The 20,021-nt window shown below is 44.9% G+C and overlaps 1 protein-coding gene across 1 annotated transcript in view; it reads left to right on the top strand.

Annotated features, from left to right (window-relative positions):
• The window catches only part of ITGA9 (integrin subunit alpha 9), a 350,494-nt gene that overhangs the window by 260,156 nt on the left and 70,317 nt on the right, over positions 1–20,021 (top strand). Inside the window, exons 19-20 of the mRNA XM_060163908.1 lie at positions 10,915–11,001; positions 14,401–14,480. Of these exons, the coding sequence (XP_060019891.1) occupies positions 10,915–11,001; positions 14,401–14,480 (167 nt within the window). The remainder of the gene's footprint in view (positions 1–10,914; positions 11,002–14,400; positions 14,481–20,021) is intronic.

Genomic DNA, 20,021 nt, shown 5'->3' with positions numbered 1-20,021 from the left:
ATCAGTGATATTGGCCTGTAGTTTTTTTTTGTGACATCTTTGTCTGGTTTTGGTATCAGGGTGATGGTGACCTCATAGAATGAGTTTGGGAGTGTTCCTTCCTCCACTATATTTTGGAAGAGTTTGAGAAGGACAGGTGTTAGCTCTTCTTTAAATGTTTGATAGAATTCGCCTGTGAAGCCATCTGGTCCTGGGCTTTTGTTTGTTGGAAGATTTTTAATCACAGTCTCAATTTTAGTGCTTGTGATTGGTCTGTTTATATTTTCTGTTTCTTTCTGGTTCAGTCTCAGTAGGTTGTGCTTTTCTAAGAATTTGTCCATTTCTTCCAGGTTGTCTGTTTTATTGGCATAGAGTTGCTTGTAGTAATCTTTCATGATCCTTTGTATTTCTGCAATGTCAGTTTTTGCTTTTCCTTTTTCATTTCTAATTCTGTTGATTTGAGTCTTCTCCCTTTTCCTCTTGATGAGTCTGGCTGATGGTTTATCAATTTTGTTTATCTTCTAAAAGAACCAGCTTTTAGTTTTATTGATCTTAGCTATTGTTTCCTTCATTTCTTTTTCATTTATTTCTGCTCTGATCTTTATGATTTGTTTCCTTCTGCTAACTTTGGGGTTTTTTGTTCTTCTTTCTCTGATTGCTTTAGGTGTAAGGTTAGGTTGTTGATTTGTGTTGTTTCTTGTTTCTTGAGGTAGGATTGTATTGCTGTAAACTTCCCTCTTAGAACTGCTTTTGCTGCATCCCGTAGGTTTTGGTTCGTCATGTTTTCCTTGTCATTTCTTTCTAGGTAGTTTTTGATTTTCTCAGTAACCTCTTCGTTGTTTAGTAGTGTATTGTTTAACCTCCATGTGTTTGTATTTTTAACAGATTTTTTCCTGTGATTATATCTAGTCTCATAGCGTTGTAGTCAGAAAAGATACTTGATACGATTTCCATTTTCTTAAATTTACCAAGGCTTGATTTGTGACCCAAGATATGATCTATCCAGAGAATGTTCCATGAGCACTTGAGAAGAAAGTGTATTCTGTTGTTTTTGGATGGAATGTCCTATAAATATCAATTAAATCCATCTTGTTTAATGTATCACTTAAAGCTTTTGTTTCCTTATTTATTTTCATTTTGGATTACCTGTCCATTTGTGAAAGTGGGATGTTAAAAGTCCCTACTTTTATTGTGTTACTGTTGGTTTCCCCTTTTATGGCTGTTAGCATTTGCCTTAAGTATTGAGGTGCTCCTATGTTGGGTGCATAAATATTTACAATTGTTATATCTTCTGCTTGGATTGGTCCCTTGATCATTGTGTAGTGTCCTTCTTTGTCTCTTGTAATAGTCTTTATTTTAAAGTCTATTTTGTCTGATATGAGAATTGCTACTCCAGCTTTCTTTTGATTTCCATTTGCATGGAACAACTTTTTCCATCGCCTCACTTTCAGTCTGTATGTGTCCCTAGGTCTGAACTGGGTCTCCTGTAGACAGCATATATACAGGTCTTGTTTTTGTATCCATTCAGCCAGTCTGTGTCTTTTGGTTGGAGCATTTAATCCATTTAAATTTTAGGTAGTTATCGATATGTATGTTCCTGTTACCATTTTCTTAATTGTTTTGGGTTTGTTATTGTAGGTCTTTAACTTCTCTTGTGTTTCCTGCCTAGAGAAGTTCCTTTAGCAGTTGTTGTAAAGCTGGTTTGGTGGTGCTGAATTCTCTTAGCTTCTGCTTGTCTGTAAAGGTTTTAATTTCTCCATCAAATGTGAATGAGATCCTTGCTGGGTAGAGTAACCTTGGCTGTAGGATTTTCTCCTTCATCACTTTAAATATGTCCTGCCACTCCCTTCTGGCTTGCAGAATTTCTGCTGAAAGATCAGCTGTTAACCTTATGGGGATTCCCTTGTGTGTTATTTGTTCCTTTTCCGTTGCTGCTTTTAATATTTTTTCTTTGTATTTAATTTTTGATAGTTTGATTAATATGTGTCTTGGCGTGTTTCTCCCTGAGTTTATCCTGTATGGGACTCTCTGTCCTTCCTGGACTTGATTAACTATTTCCTTTCCCATATTAGGAAATTTTCAACTATAATCTCTTCAAATATTTTCTCAGTCCCTTTCTTTTTCTCTTCTTCTTCTGGTATCCCTATAATTCGAATGTTGGTGCGTTTAATGTTGTCCCAGAGGTCTCTGAGACTGTCCTCAGTTCTTTTCATTCTTTTTTCTTTATTCTGCTCTGCAGTAGTTATTTCCACTATTTTATCTTCCAGGTCACTTATGCATTCTTCTGCCTCAGTTATTCTGCTACTGATTCCTTCTGGAGAATTTGTAATTTCATTTATTGTGTTTTTCATCATTGTTTCTTTGCTCTTTAGTTCTTCTGGGTTCTTGTTAAACGTTTCTTGTATTTTCTCCATTCTCTTTCCAAGATTTTGGATCATCTTTACTATCATTATTCTGAATTCTTTTTCAGGTAGACTGCCTATTTCCCCTTCATTTGTGTGGTCTGGTGGGTTTTCCCCTTGCTCCTTCATCTGCTGTGTATTTCTCTGTCTTCTCATTTTGCTTAACTTACTGTGTTTGGGGTCTCCTTTCTGCAGGCTGCAGGTTCGTAATTCCCACTGTTTTTGGTGTCTGCCCCCAGTAGGTAAGGTTGGTTCAGTGGGTTGTGTAGGCTTCCTGGTGGAGGGGACTGGTGCCTGTGTTCTGGTGGATGAGGCTGGATCTTGTCTTTCTGGTGGGCAGGATCACGTCCAGTGGTGTGTTTTGGGGTGTCTGTGACCTTATTATGATTTTAAGCAGCCTCTCTGCTAATGGGTGGGGTTGTGTTCCTGTCTTGCTAGTTGTTTGGCATAGGGTGTCCAGCACTGTAGCTTGCTGGTTGTTGAATGGAGCTGGGTCTTAGCGTTGAGATGGAGATCTCTGAGAGAGCTTTCACCATTTGATATTATGTGGGGTCAGGAGGTCTCTGGTGGACCTATGTCCTGAGCTTGGCTCTCCCACCTCAGAGGCATGGGCCTGACACCCGGCTGGAGCACCAAGGCTCTGTCAGCCACCCAGCTGGTCTTGCTAAAGCCTGGCCGCCTGCAGCAGCCTGACCAATGGAATATTCAAATTGGAAATGTTGCCTTAGCGCTGGGTGTTGGAGGAGATCTCCTTCGCTCCTTACCAGAAATAAAAAAAAGGATGGACAGCTCCAGCCTGAGAGGCTTGTCTGCTCACCCGCTGGGGTGAATGGGGGCTGGGATGGTGGGTTTATTTTTATTTATTTGTTTGTTTAGATTCTTTAGTTTTCCTGCCATCCCAAAGGGGGCAGTCATCAGCATTTATGGAAGTGTTTTGATTTGTCTTCATGTTGGGAAAATACACGATTAGGGGTTGATGTAATGCACAGGAGGAGCATGTTACAGGAATAAGCTTATTCAAGTCATTTCTGATTTGTGTTGGTTTTTTTAAATGCAATATGATTTTTACTCATTTTAAAGCATCCGTAGCGCCAAGAGGACTGTTTGGGAGGAGCCTCCCTTGTCTCCACTTTGATAAGAAAATTGCTCCTCCTGGGACAGCTGACTTCCCACTGCCTGTGATGGGTACAGGGTTGTTCAAAGTGCACGCTCCAAATTCAGCACTCCTTAGCTTCGGAGGGGATTTTGGCTTTAACAGTTATGTGGTTCATCTGTCTCAAGCATTTGTTTTGACTCTAGCTCTTGCTTGCTTTACTTTTTTAAGCTTGGAAAGAAGAAACCCAGAATAGTCTGGGCCTTTACTTCCAAATGGGGGTTTAGACAAAAGTTTAAAAAGGCACTTGCTTTGTAGCACTTGCCTTGGAACCCCCATGTGTGCTGGTAATCACCTCTGTTCCCTCAGACTGCTGGTTGCCAGCCCCTATCCGGCAGGGCCTGTAAACCAGTGCTCCAGCCTTGCTAGGCTATTAGCCACGATTGGCATCTGTCCTGGCATCCCGTGTACTCCAGGTTCCTTAAAGGCCACACGCTCCATTCATTGGGTTTATGCTGCCCACCTGCTCAGGCTCAGTTTCTGTGGGTTCTTCGGGGGATGGGGAAGAGGGGACCTTGTCTGTGCGTTGTTTGGGGTTCCCCGCCTCAGGCCCCCTCTGGTTCATTCTTACATTGGCAGCTGGGAAATCCTGGGCAAGTGCTATAACTTCTCTGTGTTCCAGTTTCCTCCTTGTAAAATGGGCATAAAAAGAGGAGCTACCTGGCATGTAACAAGCTATTACTGAGTAGGGGCCATCTGTGGACTCCGTCTTTACAACCATCCACCCTGGCAGGCCAGCCCCAGTCCTATAAGGCAGGTGTTATGGCTTCATTTTTCAGGTGAGAAAATGGAGGCTTGTAGAAAGGGCAGCCTGTTTGTCTGATGACCCATAGCTGTTACATATCCGAGCAAATCAATTGGGACACCGATGCCAAAGCTTGTGCACTTTCTATGCTGCATACCGTGTGCTTTTCTGCATGCTGAGGAATTCCATGGGCCCTGTCCCAAAGGATTCCCGTCTAGGAATAGCACTGTTTTTTCTGGTGAGGCTCAGGCTGACTCATCCTTGAGTGGGGCCAATAAAGTATTTCCAGGGAATAAACTCTTTCTATTAGCTCACTGGGCCAGGTTATTGAGAACCCCTGCTCACCTTTGACTCCTCAGTTAATTAGAGAATTGGGATCAAGTGCTTCCAGAATTTCCCTGAATTCTCTATTAACTGAGTTAACACAGAGCTTATCAGCTCACGGGTCACACCTCACGTGGCTGGAAGAAAGGAAGGGGGTCTTAGATGAATACCAAACTTCAGTCAGACATAGAACATGAAGGGTCATCTCAGTTTGACAAACACAGGAGGAAGTAGCAAACGGGAAGATAAACTTCACACTCTCCCTGGAGCCCAGCGTTAAGCCCTGACCAGATTTGCGGATTTGCTCCTCCCACAGGGCACTGCGTTGGTGGTCAGAGCAAGTTTGGCTCCAGAATAAAGTCGAATGCTGTGTGAATGGGAAGAAGGAGCCTGAAGGCCAAGGAGGCTCACTAACTTCATGATCTGATTTCTTCCTGCCAGCCACACTGCATATTACAAGCAGGGCTGGAGCTTGGCTCCGCTGGCCAAACTCTCAGGGCCAGGACAGCCGAGGTATGTCTGGAAAAGAGAGGACCTTTGCCAAGGCAAGCATCTCCCATGCCAGGCAGACCAGCAAATAAGCTGCCTCTTGAAGTCCCTTCATCTGAATCCCCGAAGAGCCAAGGCTTGTTGAAGTACTAAGTGCAAACTAGGGAGCTACTGAGTGCCCGGTACTGAGAATATAGAGACGAACATGCAGAAACCAAGTAGGCTTTAATCTTGTGTTCTAAAAAAAAATGTTAATTGATGTTTTTCTGATCCTGAGAGTAATGTGTCTTAGTAAAACAAAAAATTTAGAAAATTTAAACTGAATTACTCAATCTCTGGGGAGAAACCTTGATAGCATTTTATGGAATTGGATGTGTCTGCTAGCCAAGGAAAAGTGGGACTGGGAAAATGGCCAGTTTTGTGAATCTTCTTAAAATAGGGTCCAGAATTTCATATTAAAATTTTTTCTTTTAAGTTTTGATTGGGACTTTACTTGAAAAATGAAACTAAAGATTATGAAAATAAGTTTATGTTATTCTACACGTAACAGCTCTTGTAATAATAATGGTCAAGGATACTTAGACCCAAGGCAAAAGTTTATTTGCTTTATTAGCATCTTTAAAATAGCAGTGCATTAATTTCTGAAATGAAAGAAGTAACTGAGTCCTGGGTAGGCAGCTTTTGGATGTGAATATTCCTATTATAAGGTAACATTCTTTGCTTCATAGTTTGCCTTTTTTTTTTTAGAACAATCACAGAAAGGTCGTTTTTATGATGGTACATTTTTCCCAAACACTTCTCTTGATCTTTTAAATTTAAAGCCTTATCTTCTCAAGCATCTTAAAGTGTTATCATCCAAGGATAATTTTGACTTCTTCAACAGTTGTTAACTGATCTAACTCTGCCAGATCCAGACTTAATCAGAGGCTTTGAGTGGTTTGAGCAGTTTCTGAGCATCACTTTCATTGATTTCATGAAAGCCTGCACCTTTGCAACAGGTTTTAGTAGATTTGCACTGCATATGAGTTGGATAATCAGATTCTACACTGTCTGGCAATCAGGGCCAAAGGGTAGACAGTCTATTCACTGGTCCACATTCCCCATCAGCTGAGAGCTGGTAATCATAAGTCTTGCAACAGTGCTGAAGGTAAGTTCTCCAAGCTAAAGTCAATGTAAGCAATGATTGAGGCACAGAAGGAATCAGAGCCACGGAGAAGCCTTGTCCCTAGAATCTCCCCCATGTACCTCCTGGTGGGGTACCACGTGCCTGGCAGAGGTAAAAAGCACCGTTCCCCCACTAGATCACTATTCCTGATGCTGTCTAAAGCCAGGGCACAGCTAGTTTAGCTACATCACCCCAACATTCATCTTTTAAAGGTTCCCTGAGACTTCTCTGACTACAGGATGCCTGCCTGACTATGGAGTGGGGGTGGAGGTGGGCGGGGGTGGTACCTAGCTCCATAGTGACCCTGTTTTTTAAGGTTATGCCCCAGGCAGGATCTAAAACCAGAGCAAAGGGGGTGCTGATACTGCTTTGAGATTAAGTGCTCCCTGATGGGGGCAGCTATGCTGACTTTATAACCAGTAGTTAGAAAGTTTTTCCTTGGGTTAGTATGGGTTTGAACAACATTCGTTAGCATGTGAGGGTTCCCCTCCCATTGCCTCTCCCCACCTGGGAACAAATGCCCAGTACTTTCCAGAAGCTCTCAGTGCTAGCAGCCTCATCTATAAAGAGTATTGTCTGAAGTCAGGTTCACCGGAGAAGAACCTGAGATGGGGATTCCTGGGCAAATGATTTACTGCAGAAATGCTCTTGGGAGAAAAGGAGTGAAGGGAACAGAATGGGGCAGAAGAGAGAGGCAAACAGGTATGTGCTCTCAGCCTAATCCCACGGGGGCTCTGGAACATGAGTTGCACAGCACAGCTCGTCTCACCTTGAGGCAAAGGGGCAGCCTTTTGCACCCATGTCAATCATAGGCTGCAGAGGAAGGGTGTTATAACCTCCCAGGCAAAGCAGCTCCCATTCAGCCAGGGACTGGAAGTCATCTAGTAAAGGGGTTCTGGGTGCAGATCTTGTGCCATCCACACCAGCAGTCACAGTGTTTGCTGAAGCCCATGCTCTGGGGGCCTCTTTGCCTCATAGCTGCAGTGAAGGGTGGAAAACGGAATTAAAGCCTTTCAGTCAAGGGGACTTACATAGCCATGGGAGGGCTGTTCTGGTGCTGACAGGCGCAGAAGGGTGATCCATGACATTCTTCCCTGTTGCAGCGTCCGGGAGCGTGTGAGTCATGACCATATACTGAGCGCTTTCATTCCTACAGATGTCTTTGGTTTTCACTCTTTTTGCTTGTCCCCCACCCCAAGATCCAACCGGAATTCTGTCATTTCTATTAGACTGAGTAGGGTGGAAGAGAGATGTGGAATAATGCAATAAATGCTGGTTTAAATGTTATTTCCTCGCATTTTGGAATTAACAAAAATAAAGTAGTTCAGCAGTTCTCAGACAATCAAAAGCAGTCTTAGATCAAAGCTGAGTAAACGGAGGTCCCCTCAATTTCCAGAGTAAATTTTTAAAGCCTAGTGAGTCCTTCACATCCATGTAAAACCTGAAGAAGTCTTCGGGGTGATAAATCTTTGAGAACGGATAGACCTTTGACTTAAATTGAAAACCTCTGTCCTGGTTTAAAAGGGATTTCCAGTGAGATATTGAGCTTTGGAACTGGGTTGAGTAATATAATTTATGTATATCCTGGGATGCTCTTGAGAGTAATTACACCAGGACAACAGACATAAACCAAGACTGTCCCAGGGAGTTAAGGTCACCTAGGCTTGAGCTCACTGCCTCTAATGCCCACAGGCCAGTTAGCTAGGATTTAGAGTAGCTTGTACTTGGGCCAGTTGTGGATATTGCTTCTTGGGTGAGGAATTATAAGGAAGAGGATGGTGACAAGAGGCCACCAACAGTGAATCATTAGGACCAATCTTTGGGCCATGCAGTTCATGAGACAGCATTTGAGAAATCATTCACTGGTTTTCCTTATTGAGATTGCCGCTGCATGTTCTCGAGATTCCAAGAGCAGCCCCTCACACTGCCCTGTAAATGTCTGTTTCTCTGCTGGAAGATGTCCCCCTTCTAAGCTGTGAGCTCTTCAAGGACAGGGACTAGTGTCATTCAGATCTGTGTCCTCAGTGCTGATCTTGGGAGGTGATGTGATGACTCAGCCACTCAATGGATGCTCAGGGTCCGTTCCAAGTCCTGTGCCATGCCCATATTAGATATGCAAACTTACCTACCACCCACGAGTGTTTGGGGCAAGATGGGTGAAGGAAACCTTGGAAGAAGTGCTGAGGAAAGGTGTTCCTGACAGTGGGAAAAACTAGGCAAAAGTGTGGAAAGTGTGGAAATGAGACCAAGAAAAGGATATTTGTAGAATAGTGACATATGTGCTCAGAGAGGTAGGGGCCAAATGGATGCCAGTGTTAAGATTTTGAGCTTTATTATGTTCATAATGGAGAGAGGCATTTTAAGAAGATTCCTCAAGCAGCCTGTAGAATGGACGAAAAAAAAGGCAAACTCATAGCAGTGGCTCCCAAAGCATTGCACAGTGGAACACTTACTGTATCACCTACCATGAATTGAAAATGCTTATCTCAGGCCCCACAATCCCAGAGTATACTCAGACCACTGGGGCGTGGCCTGGGAATCTGTATTTTTTAAGGCGATCCCAAACCAATTTTAATGCAGGAGGTCCCAAGCCCACATGAGGGATGCTGACTAAGGTCATGGAGTACAGTTAGAAAACTTAACAGTTACTGAGATCAGTTATCCCCATTAGATATCTAGATTGAATGCTGAAAGATAAGCTACAGTTCCCTTTTATATTTATATATCTCCTATGTTTTATTTCCTTGTATTTCGGGTTGTTTGTGTTGCTGTTGCTTTGTTGCTATTTTCTAAATAAAGTTTTATTGATGTTTAGAAAACAGACAAAAGTACACAAATCATTAGGGGCCCAGCTCAGTGAATTTTCACAATGATCACACCTGAGAACATCCCCAGCACCCCGAGAACTCCCTTCCACTTGCCACCCGCCAATTATTATCTTGACTTCTAATCCCACAGATGAGTTATTTGTTTTTTGTCATTTCTACTTTTTGTGTTTGATAATGTTCATAATATATTAGTGTAACAGTATATGTGTATAACATGTAACTAAGTAGGTATGTTGTGGTAAGTGCTCACATTTTTTTTTTTTCTGATTAGACACACAACTTAAACTTTTTTTATTTCACCCATCTACCTGGAAGTGTGGGTCTGGGCTGAGGTGCAGGTCTTGGAAATTGGAGGAGGGAGCATGGGTGACATTTCAGAGCCAGAATCCACACAGGTTGGTTCCTTTTGGCTGCCGTTGTGTGTTGCAGAGTTGCCAAGGCCCTTGAGAAGATCAGGGCCTTGGTAGGGGAAGGAGGTAGGTTTTAGAGTCAGTCAAGAATGACCTTGGGGGCTTCCCTGGTGGCGCGGTGATTGAGAGTCCGCCTGCCGATGCAGGGGACATGGGTTTGTGCCCCGGTCCGGGAAGATCCCACATGCCGCGGAGTGGCTAGGCCTGTGAGCCATGGCCGCTGAGCCTGCGCGTCCAGAGCCTGTGCTCTGCAACAGGAGAGGTCACAACAGTGAGAGGCCGGCGTACCCAAAAAAAAAGAAAAAAAACAAAGAATGACCTTGAGGAAGTCACATGACCTCATTGAACTCCAGCACCCCAGCTTCTAGACGTTCAGCCAGTGCTAGTTCTGTTCTGTGCCTTCTCCTTTTCCCATATCTGCAAACATTCTGTCTCCCCTCAGAAGTCTTGATTTGGTCTCAGTGACTCGGAGAGGCCCTGTGGATTATGAAGAGCCTCCTGCTTTTCTTTGACTTTGGTTGTAAACTATGTGTGCAGGTGGTAAGATGGCAGCTCCCCACGGCCCCTTTCCTGGTTTTCTCGTGCCTGTCTGTAGAGTCCAGCCCAGGCCAGCTATGCTGGGAACCCTCTCCTTGCCCTTGCACCCACCCCCACCCTGGGAAGCCTTGCTGAGGGTGCAGCTCAGCCCTCATTGCTTCATGCTGTAGAAGGAATCCCTGTGTTTTCCTTGGTGCGATTTTCTTAGCGTTTATTTTTCCTCAACTAGTAAGGTTTTGAAAGGCAAGATTAGGGTGTGAGCCAGAAAGGCAACTTGGATGCCTTTTAATGCAAACCTAAGGAGGCATCCAGCTCACGTGTGGGCTGTCCCATTTCTCCAGGAGAGCACTAGGGATTAGAGCCAAAGGGCTGATTAAGAATGAAGAGTGTTCTTACTAATAAGAACCTGCTGTATAAAAAAAACAAAATAAAATACAAAAAAAAAATAATTGCTTTAAAAAAAAATCACATTTTTAACTGTTTTTATCCCTACATCTTCCAAACGTTTTGACCCCAAAACCCTTTTTTAAAATGTAATACCCACAGAACTAATGTTTTACAGAACACAGTTAGGGAAACTCTGATATACAATAACAAACATAATAAAGAAAAAAAAAGAATGAAGAGTGGTTTTGTCCTCTGCACTGTCTTCCCAGAGAACCTCTGGCAAGTGTGGCGGCAGGGCGAGTGGGCAGTCAGAGGAGGATGGGGACTTGGCCTGTCAGAGGCTCCTCATTCCAGCACAGCCAACAGTGGCTGTTGTCTGAGAACTTCCCTATAGCAGGACCATGTCTGCTGAAGCCTGGATTTGCCTCCCTGGGGCTCCTCCACACACTTGTCCTGGTGCAGCCAGCCCATCTGTTGGTACTTTTTGTCTTTCAGGAGGAAATGGGCATTTCCTGTGAACTGCTGGAATCGGACTTCCTCAAATGCAGTGTGGGATTCCCTTTCATGAGGTCGAAGTCGAAGGTAAGGGGCAGGGACGGGGCACTTCCTTGGCAGCACCCCTGGCCCTTCCCACCAGCCACTCATTCTGCAACTGCCTCCCCAAGGTTTTGTCCACACCCCACTGCAGCAGGGTGGCCAGCAAAGCCCTGCCTGGGCACAGCCAGCCTTGTCCATGGCCATCTCCAAGTCTGTTCCGGGGCGTCGTGGACATGTGGTCCTTCCCCTTGATCCATGTGACATACCACAGATGTGAGACACATGCCACGGCCTTTGTACTTTGTCAAGCACCATCTGGTTGGCCTCTTAACATTTTATTTTCTGGGACATCCCATGCCACTTTGAGTCCCTGGGACAACATAGGAGAAGATGTGGTCTGGGCTAGTGATCTACAGTCCTGGCTGTCGCCCCCCGGGAACTCACAATTTTTGAAGAGTCCTCTTAAAATATAAATAATTGTATTGCACTTCATTTTTTCAGAAAAGTACAAGAAAGTACAGTCACTTTGGTATTTATAAGGAGCCAAATTTTCTAAGCTCAAACAATAATATGGTTTAGCATATTCGGAGATTCATGGAACATTCTAGTATGTGCCATCATTATAAAGAGATGCAAAGACGTAGAAGATATGATTTTTGGAGGTAAAACTAGACTCTAAAAGACCAGTTCTGCCTTTTTAAATGGAAGCTGTTTTCCCTGCTATGATTTGAATGAAATTTTATATTCCTTTGTCTACCTTTTTTCCCTTCCTAAAAATAAGAAAAAGAAAGTTTAATCCTTTTATCCTGCCTATGTCATAGAATTGGATCATTTTAATCTCTAAGGCTTTTTGGTCTCAGTACATAGGAGCTGTTTGCAAAGCAGTTGTGAGAATATTCTAGTAAGGAAGATTTGCTCATTTCTTAGCAAATCACTTGAATCCCTTCGCCTCATTGAATATACCTGCTCCAAACTGTGGTAGCTCTTATATCTGTGATTCATCAGCCTTTTTTCTGGCTCTGATCCTCATTCTGTCCACATTCATCCCAGGAGAAGGGAAGCCCCAAGTGGTGGCTGCCCTCAGGAAAGCTGGCAGAATATGGGCCAAGTCCTGTGAGATTCCAGGTAGGGTGAGGATGCAGGAGGAGGACCCTGAATGCTGGGCATCATTGCCTGTAGTAAAATATGGCACTCAATGCGCGCGCGCGCGCGCACACACACACACACACACACACACACACACACACATTTTATTGAAATCTTTTGAGCAACAGGAAATAGACTTAATTGAAACACTTTAAAAGTAGCCATTTTGGGCTTCCCTGGTGGCGCAGTGGTTGAGAGTCTGCCTGCCGATGCAGGGGACACGGGTTCGTGCCTCTGTCCGGGAAGATCCCACATGCCGCGGAGCGGCTGGGCCCGTGAGCCATGGCCACTGAGCCTGCGCGTCCGGAGCCTGTGCTCTGCAACGGGACAGGCCACAGCAGTGAGAGGCCCGCGTACCGAAAAAAAGAAAAAGTAGACATTTTGTTGTAAAATCCAGCCTCCTTCCCTCAAACCTAAGGTGTGTCTTGCTAGTTTTAAAGATATTTTAAAAGGAAAACTTGTTGCAGATGGATCCAGGATCACGTCCCATAAAGAGAAAGTGAATAAATGAATACAATGAAAATAAAGTAACCTTGACTTCTGGGGCCTTAAATTTTGTTAAAATTCATTCTCTCTCAAAATAGTCACAGAGCCAACAGAAGTATGGATGTTGGATGTTGGATTTTTTTTCCAGCTTGGCAATGTCACTGCCTTCCTCCACATGCAAAAGTGAAGGCCTGTAGCAAGGCTGGTCCTGGAGGCAGGGCTCTGGGGGTGAGTCCCTGGAGAAAGCCCCAGAAGCGACCCAGCAGGGGTGGGGCTCCCTCTATCCACAGCCTGGCTTGTCCTCCCCTGCCCTCAGACCCTGTGGGTCATCAGGCTCCAGACCACCTGCTAAGCCTCATGACCACACTATCTACTTACTTCACTGGCTGCATGTTTCTGTCTCTCATGACCAGCCTGCCCAGTCCCTGACCTTCTGTTCTCCCAGGCCTCTGGCTCTCATTTTGGCTTTGTGCTCAAATCTTCTGCTTCTTACCTCACTTTGATCTTTAGAGGGTTTAATTCAGATCTCCTGCCAGTTCAGACTCTGCTGCAATGAGACCCTTGACTTTCCCTTCCTTTGGGTCCTCCAGCTCTGTTTCCTGTCCTGTCTCCATGCCCCACCCTCACTGTAAGCTGACAGGTCTCACTGCAACAGAAATTTCTGTCTAGAAAGGGATGTCCAGCATCCACTCTAGTTGATGGTCCAAAGTCATGATCCAGTGTTAATTACTTTCAGGTAGCATTCAGTTCAGTAGAATCCAGTGTTGCAAAGTTAGACCATTGCCTAGAATTCTTCATAAAGGAACGAAATGACGTCATAAAGGAACAAATATTTAGATATTAAATAAGTCATAGACTCTCAGAACTTGATGGAATTTAAGGATCATTTTGTCCACCCTCTTCTTTTTTTATTGAAAAGCAAAGAGATCGAGTATCTTGGCCAAGATCACATAGTTTGTGGTAGGGCCTGGCTCTATAAGCCCTGCCCAAGGGGTCCTTCCTGATTCCCACGCTTGCCCAGTGTGTATATGGTGAAAACCATTTGCTTGGAGCAGTGTTCCCCGAATCACAGGGTGCCCACCACTGGGAGTACCTGAGATGATTTTGGGTGGCTCATGAGATGATTTTAGGTGATACATGGACATAGCACTAAACCACGTTGACTCTAACAGAAATTTATTACCTTTTCAACACTCTTTCAATCCTAACTTTTTGTGGGAGAAATTCTCCAGTAGCTCTACAATATCTCTAACACCTCCCTATCAGTCGTTAATCTCCCTTTTATCAAAATAGAGCAGACCTTAGGCCCAGAGCCTTCAGCAGGCAACAGAATTCAACATCCCTTTGTTTCCATTATGTTTATTTTTATGATGACCTCCTCTTTATGGCAAGTGATCCTGGATTCCCATCTGTGATAGTGATATAAATTCTTCTCTTTAAAATAGTCTTTAAACAGCAAGAGTGAGGCAATAAAAATACAAAGTACATATCACAGGTGATATGATAAGCAGATGTGGCAAAAACTGGGATGATGGTACGTGAGTGAAATTTAGGAAGTCCTGGTTTAAGAGTTCAAGTGTATCGCTTCCTAACGAAAACCTCAGTTGCTGAAAAGAACAGCGTGCCTCTCGCCAGAGTGGGCTCTGGGTTTTATTGCTAAAGTTGTATCTCTGGCCTGACCGTCAGAGAGAAATGCACACAGAATAAAGCTTGCCGTGCAAATGAGCATCCAGAGGTCATAAACTGCAGAAGATTGTGGTGTTTAAGTTTGGAATGCTGGCTGATGCCAAATGTCACTTTCTTTTCCCATAGTATGAATTCAGCGTGATCTTTGATACAAGCCACCTGTCTGGGGAAGAGGAAGTTCTTAGCTTCATCGTTACTGCTCAGAGGTAAGGGGGATTTAAATTTTTTCCAAAGATGAAAGATTTATGGGACCAAGAAAGGTCATGCCCTGGTCATGCTTTGATGATGATGCCCAAAACGCCGAGGAGGAAGGAACCGCTCAGTGATAAAGCCCCAAACTGCTGCATAGAATCAGGTCTCTCAAGGATGGTGCTTGTCTAGTTCCGCTTGTGCAGACACCAGCTCAGAGAGAGCTGGGAAGGACTAGGGGTTCATCCAGTCAGAGGTAAATGATTTTACAGCTGAGGAGAGACAGGCCTGGAGAGGTCAGGATTCCAGCCCAAGCTTATGTGGTTGGTTAGTTCACAAGTGTCCTCTGTGGTCAGTGGCTTCTCATGGATGTACCCCAGCATCCCTTGATGCGAGGACAGGACACCTGCAGCCTGAGGGCCCGGCTAAGCCTGTTGGTGGAGGCCCCCAAGAGATGGTCCTCAAGAGAGGGCTTGTCCTAGGAGCTGAGTGGACAGATAGGGAAGGGCACAGTGCAGTAGTGATGTCTTCCCTCAGGACTGTGCTCCTGCCTCTCTCTCTCCAGTAGAGCCAAGGGTGCTTGAGAGAGACTCTGGGGTCATGAGCTGCCTCCACAAGCCAGAATCCACAGGTGCATTGAAGTACCATCTGGGTAGCCCTTGGCCGATAGCTGGGCTGGAAGGAGAGGTACTTAGGTGGGTGAATAGGGAGATACAAGCTTTGACTGTATAGGCTGGATACCCAAGGCAACCTTTTTATTTGAATTTTTATTTGGAAATGATTTTAAACTTAACAGAAATGTTACAAAGAATAGTGCAAGGAACTCCTGTATACCCTTTACCCAGATTCACTCAGTCTTGACGCTCTGACTCATTTATTTTATCATTCTCTTTCTATGTATGATTTTTTTCCACTTAACCATCTGAAAGTAAGTTGCAGACATCATGCCTCTTTACCCATAAGTATCTTCATGTGTTTCCTAAGAATGAGGCCATTCTCTAAAATAACCCCAGTATAGTTATAAAATTCAGGAAAATTAACGCTGATACAATGCTATTATCTAATCTCTAGTCCATGTTCCAGTTGTCCCAAAAATGACTTTGTAGCCACTTTTTTACTGGTCCAGAGTCTGATCAAGGATCAGGCATTCAGTTATCATGTCTTATCTCTAGTTGCCTTAATCTCCAAGACAAACTTTCATGCCAAGGGATCTGAGTCTATCCCAGAGGTGGTCTGGAGATCTGAACCAAACACTGGGAAGCCCAAGGTCAGGCAAGATCCACAGAAAAAAGGTGAGATAACAAAATCAGGAACCTCATGGCTAATGGAGGCCGGGAAAATGGAAGGCCAGACACTAGATGAGCAGACCATGAAACCAGGGGCTGCAGGTCAACCAGAGAAAGGCGATTGTGCAACCACAGGTTAGCATGTGGCCAAGACTGGAGACCCACTGAATCCGGGGTGCAGAGCGAGGCAAGGGGCTGAGCCTTGTAAAACTAAGGCCCCCACCCACATGGTCACCTCTGAAATGAGGGTGCTCAACCCAAGACTTCCTCCAAGGAGGACTGCACCCTTGGGCACTGAGAAGGAGCTCCTGGTCCCACATTCTGAAAGAGGAGGTCATCTCCCGGACTTTTCAGATGAGCCCCATCGTTCAAGATAACAGGTGCCGGCTCAGCCATCTATCTGACCCCCAGGTAGAGCAAGGGGTCCGGCTCTGGATCGCTCCTCTCAACCCCATTCATGTCCATCAAATGTAAAGCACTGAGCAGAAGCTGAGAGGGGGCCGGGATGAATGAATGAGAGAGTCTTCCATCTCAAACCTCATCAAGACAGGGTCAGTCTAGAGACAGAGGCAGACATGGCTCAGTGCAGGAAGTAGGGCAGAACAGCCCAGGGCAGGCACTGTCCCTCACTCATTCTACAAACCTTTGAGCACTTACTACAACCAGCCACTGTGTGAGACAAGGGCAGATACAGCAGGGACCAAAGTTGGTAAAAGCCCTTCTCTTGGGCTCCTATAGTTGCTTCAAGCCTCAAAGCAAATGCACAAATCCATAATCAAAGTGTCTCCTGTCCCATGAAATAATCAAAACTTGATTTCAAGTTAAGGCTTCCTCCCTTCTGCCAGGGCAAGGCTGCAGGAGGGAAGCCTTTCTCCGGGAATAGTCTAGCTTTCCTGCAGTGGTGCTTCTACTGGCCCTTTCCCCCTTTTCCTGAGAGCCCCCCAGGCTCACAGCAGGGGTTGTGAGAGGTAAAAGGCAAACAGGAAAGGTCTTTCTTACCAGGCACTGCTGCAGGCACTCACTCAGTCTGGGTATGCAGAGCTGGCTCCTCCCCTTTGGGGACCCCCTCCGCCCTCCTACTACTGGGGAGGCTCACCTGTGCTTCCTCCCTTACCACATCTTCCAACCTCAGCCTCTAGGCGGCCAAAGATGCCTTCAGTTCCTGCTGCCCAGACTGTGCCCTGGGACAGGACCAAAGGTGACCCTACCCTGGCTCTTGCTTGTAGATCCCACTCAGGAATCTTTGCCCTGACAGTCTCTGGAAAGGCAGGTGATCCTTGTGGAGTCAGGAGGGGAAAGCCAGCAGCCCCCTCCCCTTACATTTCCTGGGCCTGCATCTGACTGTCCTGATCAAGGTCCCCTGAAGCTTAACTTAAAAGGCAGTCACCCTCCCCTGACCACAAACCATTTTCTCCAGAATCTGTCTCCAACAATCCTCCTTTCCCGACTCTGTTACATCCTTGACATTATAGTTTGGGTTGTTGCCACCAGACATAGTAAATCCTGGTTTAGTGCTTTCCTCTGAATTTTGGCATCTATTATGCCTCAGCCAAAACTTGCATTTTAACACCCTGTCGTACTCACCCCAGCCTGAGTGATTCTTGAATTTTCACAAAAACACCAATTAGTCAAAGGTTAGACTAAGATTCTTCCCAAGTGCTGAATCTTTCAACATCACCCTTGGTCCATTCTTGCCTCTTACTAATTAATGGCTTTGCCCCCAAAGCCTGAAGTCACTGGGCATTTGGGAGGTTCAGGTCAGGCCCCAACAAATACAACCCAACAGTAGACAGCAGCAGGACTGGTGGGGCAAACACTCAACGAGGCTTTGTTTTATTTTTTCACTGGAGTCCTTCCTCAGTCTCAATGTTATTTAAAACTCACAGAATTAAGATTAATTTTCCTTTGGGAACCACTGTGAAGCTGGAAGTATACATTTTCAGAGCCCTTCAATCCACCACCACTGTAGCATATTTTTGCATTTAATGCTACTTTCTCTATTTTTTTTTTTTAGCATTTTCCTTAATATCTTAGAGCATGTTCTTTCTCCTAAAAATGAGAGCACAGCACGCTACAGTGGTTGTTTGACCCTCTTTACCTTGTGTTGTCATATCCAGCCTCCACTCCAAAGATGATGACTTTCTGGCCTTTAGTTCAGCACTAGTGGGACTTAACAAACACTAATTATATCCTACATATTGCAATAGGACATGCAAACCAGATGGAAATAAGAACCACAGTGAATGTTAAAATACAGCCCAGCAATCCCCCAACTCCTGCACAACTTTCCAGTGCAGCATGGCTCCCGCTGTCTGTCAGGGTAGCATTGCCACAGGAATAATAGCATTTCAACACAGATGACAATTGTCTGAGCTTGCCAGCTTTGAAATCATGAAAGACGTGATTATTTTTTATTCACACTATTTTCAATATCACATCATTCACGTTTACATAAAGCATGGCTGTGATCTAATAGAAACGCAAGGCATAGAGAAGGTAGACTTTGTTCCCACTGCCAGAATCCAGAAGGGCTTCACTGGGGAGGTGGCATTTACACAGAGGAATCTGGTTTTGGGCTGAAGAAGCCTAGGCACAGTGGTGAGGATGTGCATGGCACAGCCTACTCTGTCACACCCATGTGACTGGTGGGCATTGAAGTGCATTGGGGATTCCTGACCATCTCATAGGAAGGGTGGGGGACATACAAGGGCAGTAGAAGGAAGATGAGGCTGAAAGAGGAGATTGGGCTGGTCCACGGAGGGCCTTGAAAGCCTCAACTGCATTCCCCAGGCAGTGGGGAGCCACTGAAAGTTTTTGAAGAGGGGAGTGATACAATGCAATGGCTTGCCCACAGAGCACAAGACTGTTGGATTTAATAAAGGGGGGCAGATGCTTATTCCAACCTGAAAATTCTCATTCTCCTGCTGTTTCTAGAAACCACAGAAAACTCGCCATTGTTGGGCAGATCTATCAGTGTGCTGTCTGGGTCTCTCAACACCTGGAGCAGCTGATATTCATGGGAAGGAACATTTGGGCAGGAAATATGACATGGAAGAGACTTTCCCTTGTCAAAAAGAGGAAACTCCACCTACTTCCCAATCCCATTTAGGGCTAATCAGAGGTGTCAAAGAAGGGGAGCAAACAACACAGAAACTTTATCTACTAGAATCTCGTGTCCATAGACCAGTGGTGTTCTGATCTTAGGTGCCCATTGGAATCACCTGGGAGCCTTAAAAACTACCGATGCCTGGTCCACCCTACAGAGATCCTGATCTAATTTGTCTGGGGTGAGATCTGGGCATTGGGATTTTTTTAAAGGTTCATCAAATGATTACTCTGTATAGTCCCTTACTCTATACTAGGCACATTTTCACTCAACACACATCTGTTAAGCACCTACTATTTGCCAGATGCAGTGCTGAGCATATAAGAAAATGCTAATAACTTAATTAAAGAACATCCCTTTATGTACATTAATATTTCTATATAGCATTAGGGAACACCTAGTACTGGTCGCTTAAATAATTAAATATCAGAATCTTCTAATTTCTTGAATCACAGATGTTTAGGAAGCTGTGTTATCTATTAAACTTGCAGCAGAATATTTCAGGCACCCATTTCTCTGCAGACTTTGGTGAAAATCTGGTCTTACTGTCCCAGAGGGCACCCACAGCACTTGATTCCGTACTGTGACGGAAAGATCCTTAAAGCTCCTTATCTTGAAAGCCACAGTTAAAATACCAATCGTCCTTTTCTTCCCGTCACCACCCTTTGAAGATCTCTTGCCTACTTGTGGATTTAGGAGGACAGAAAGTTGAGACTAAACAGTTTCTCAAGAGCTCCTGTCTCAGCAGCCTGGCTCTGCAGACCATGGGAATTATCCCAAGTCACGAGCTTGCAGAATAACTGGGGGCCTTTTGATGTTCAGCCTCTTTATCTCAACTTTGCAACTTCACTCAGTCTGGAGCAGTCACCCGATGACAGATGAGACTGTTGGGCCAGAGCTGCCAGCGGCCACAGGTGGCTGGACAAATGGCAGGGCACGGGGTGGCGCTTCCATCAGGAACCAATTACTCAGACCTGGCAGGATGCTGGGTGAGGGGAGGGAGCAGGCCCGGGCGTTGCCATCCTCCCATCCATTCAGGAGTCACCTCTGGTTTGCCCTGAGCAGTGATTGTACAGCTTTTATTGTCCCCTCTGGGAAAGGAAGGGCAAGGAAGTGAGGCCAGGTGGGCACCTGATCCTGCAGCTTCTGTAAACTGTGATGGATTC

The sequence above is a fragment of the Lagenorhynchus albirostris genome, chromosome 10 (genome assembly GCF_949774975.1).
Source record: "Lagenorhynchus albirostris chromosome 10, mLagAlb1.1, whole genome shotgun sequence".
Lineage (NCBI taxonomy): Eukaryota > Metazoa > Chordata > Mammalia > Artiodactyla > Delphinidae > Lagenorhynchus > Lagenorhynchus albirostris.
Note: the sequence above shows the minus strand (reverse complement) of the source record. Positions and strands in the feature narration are given on the sequence as shown.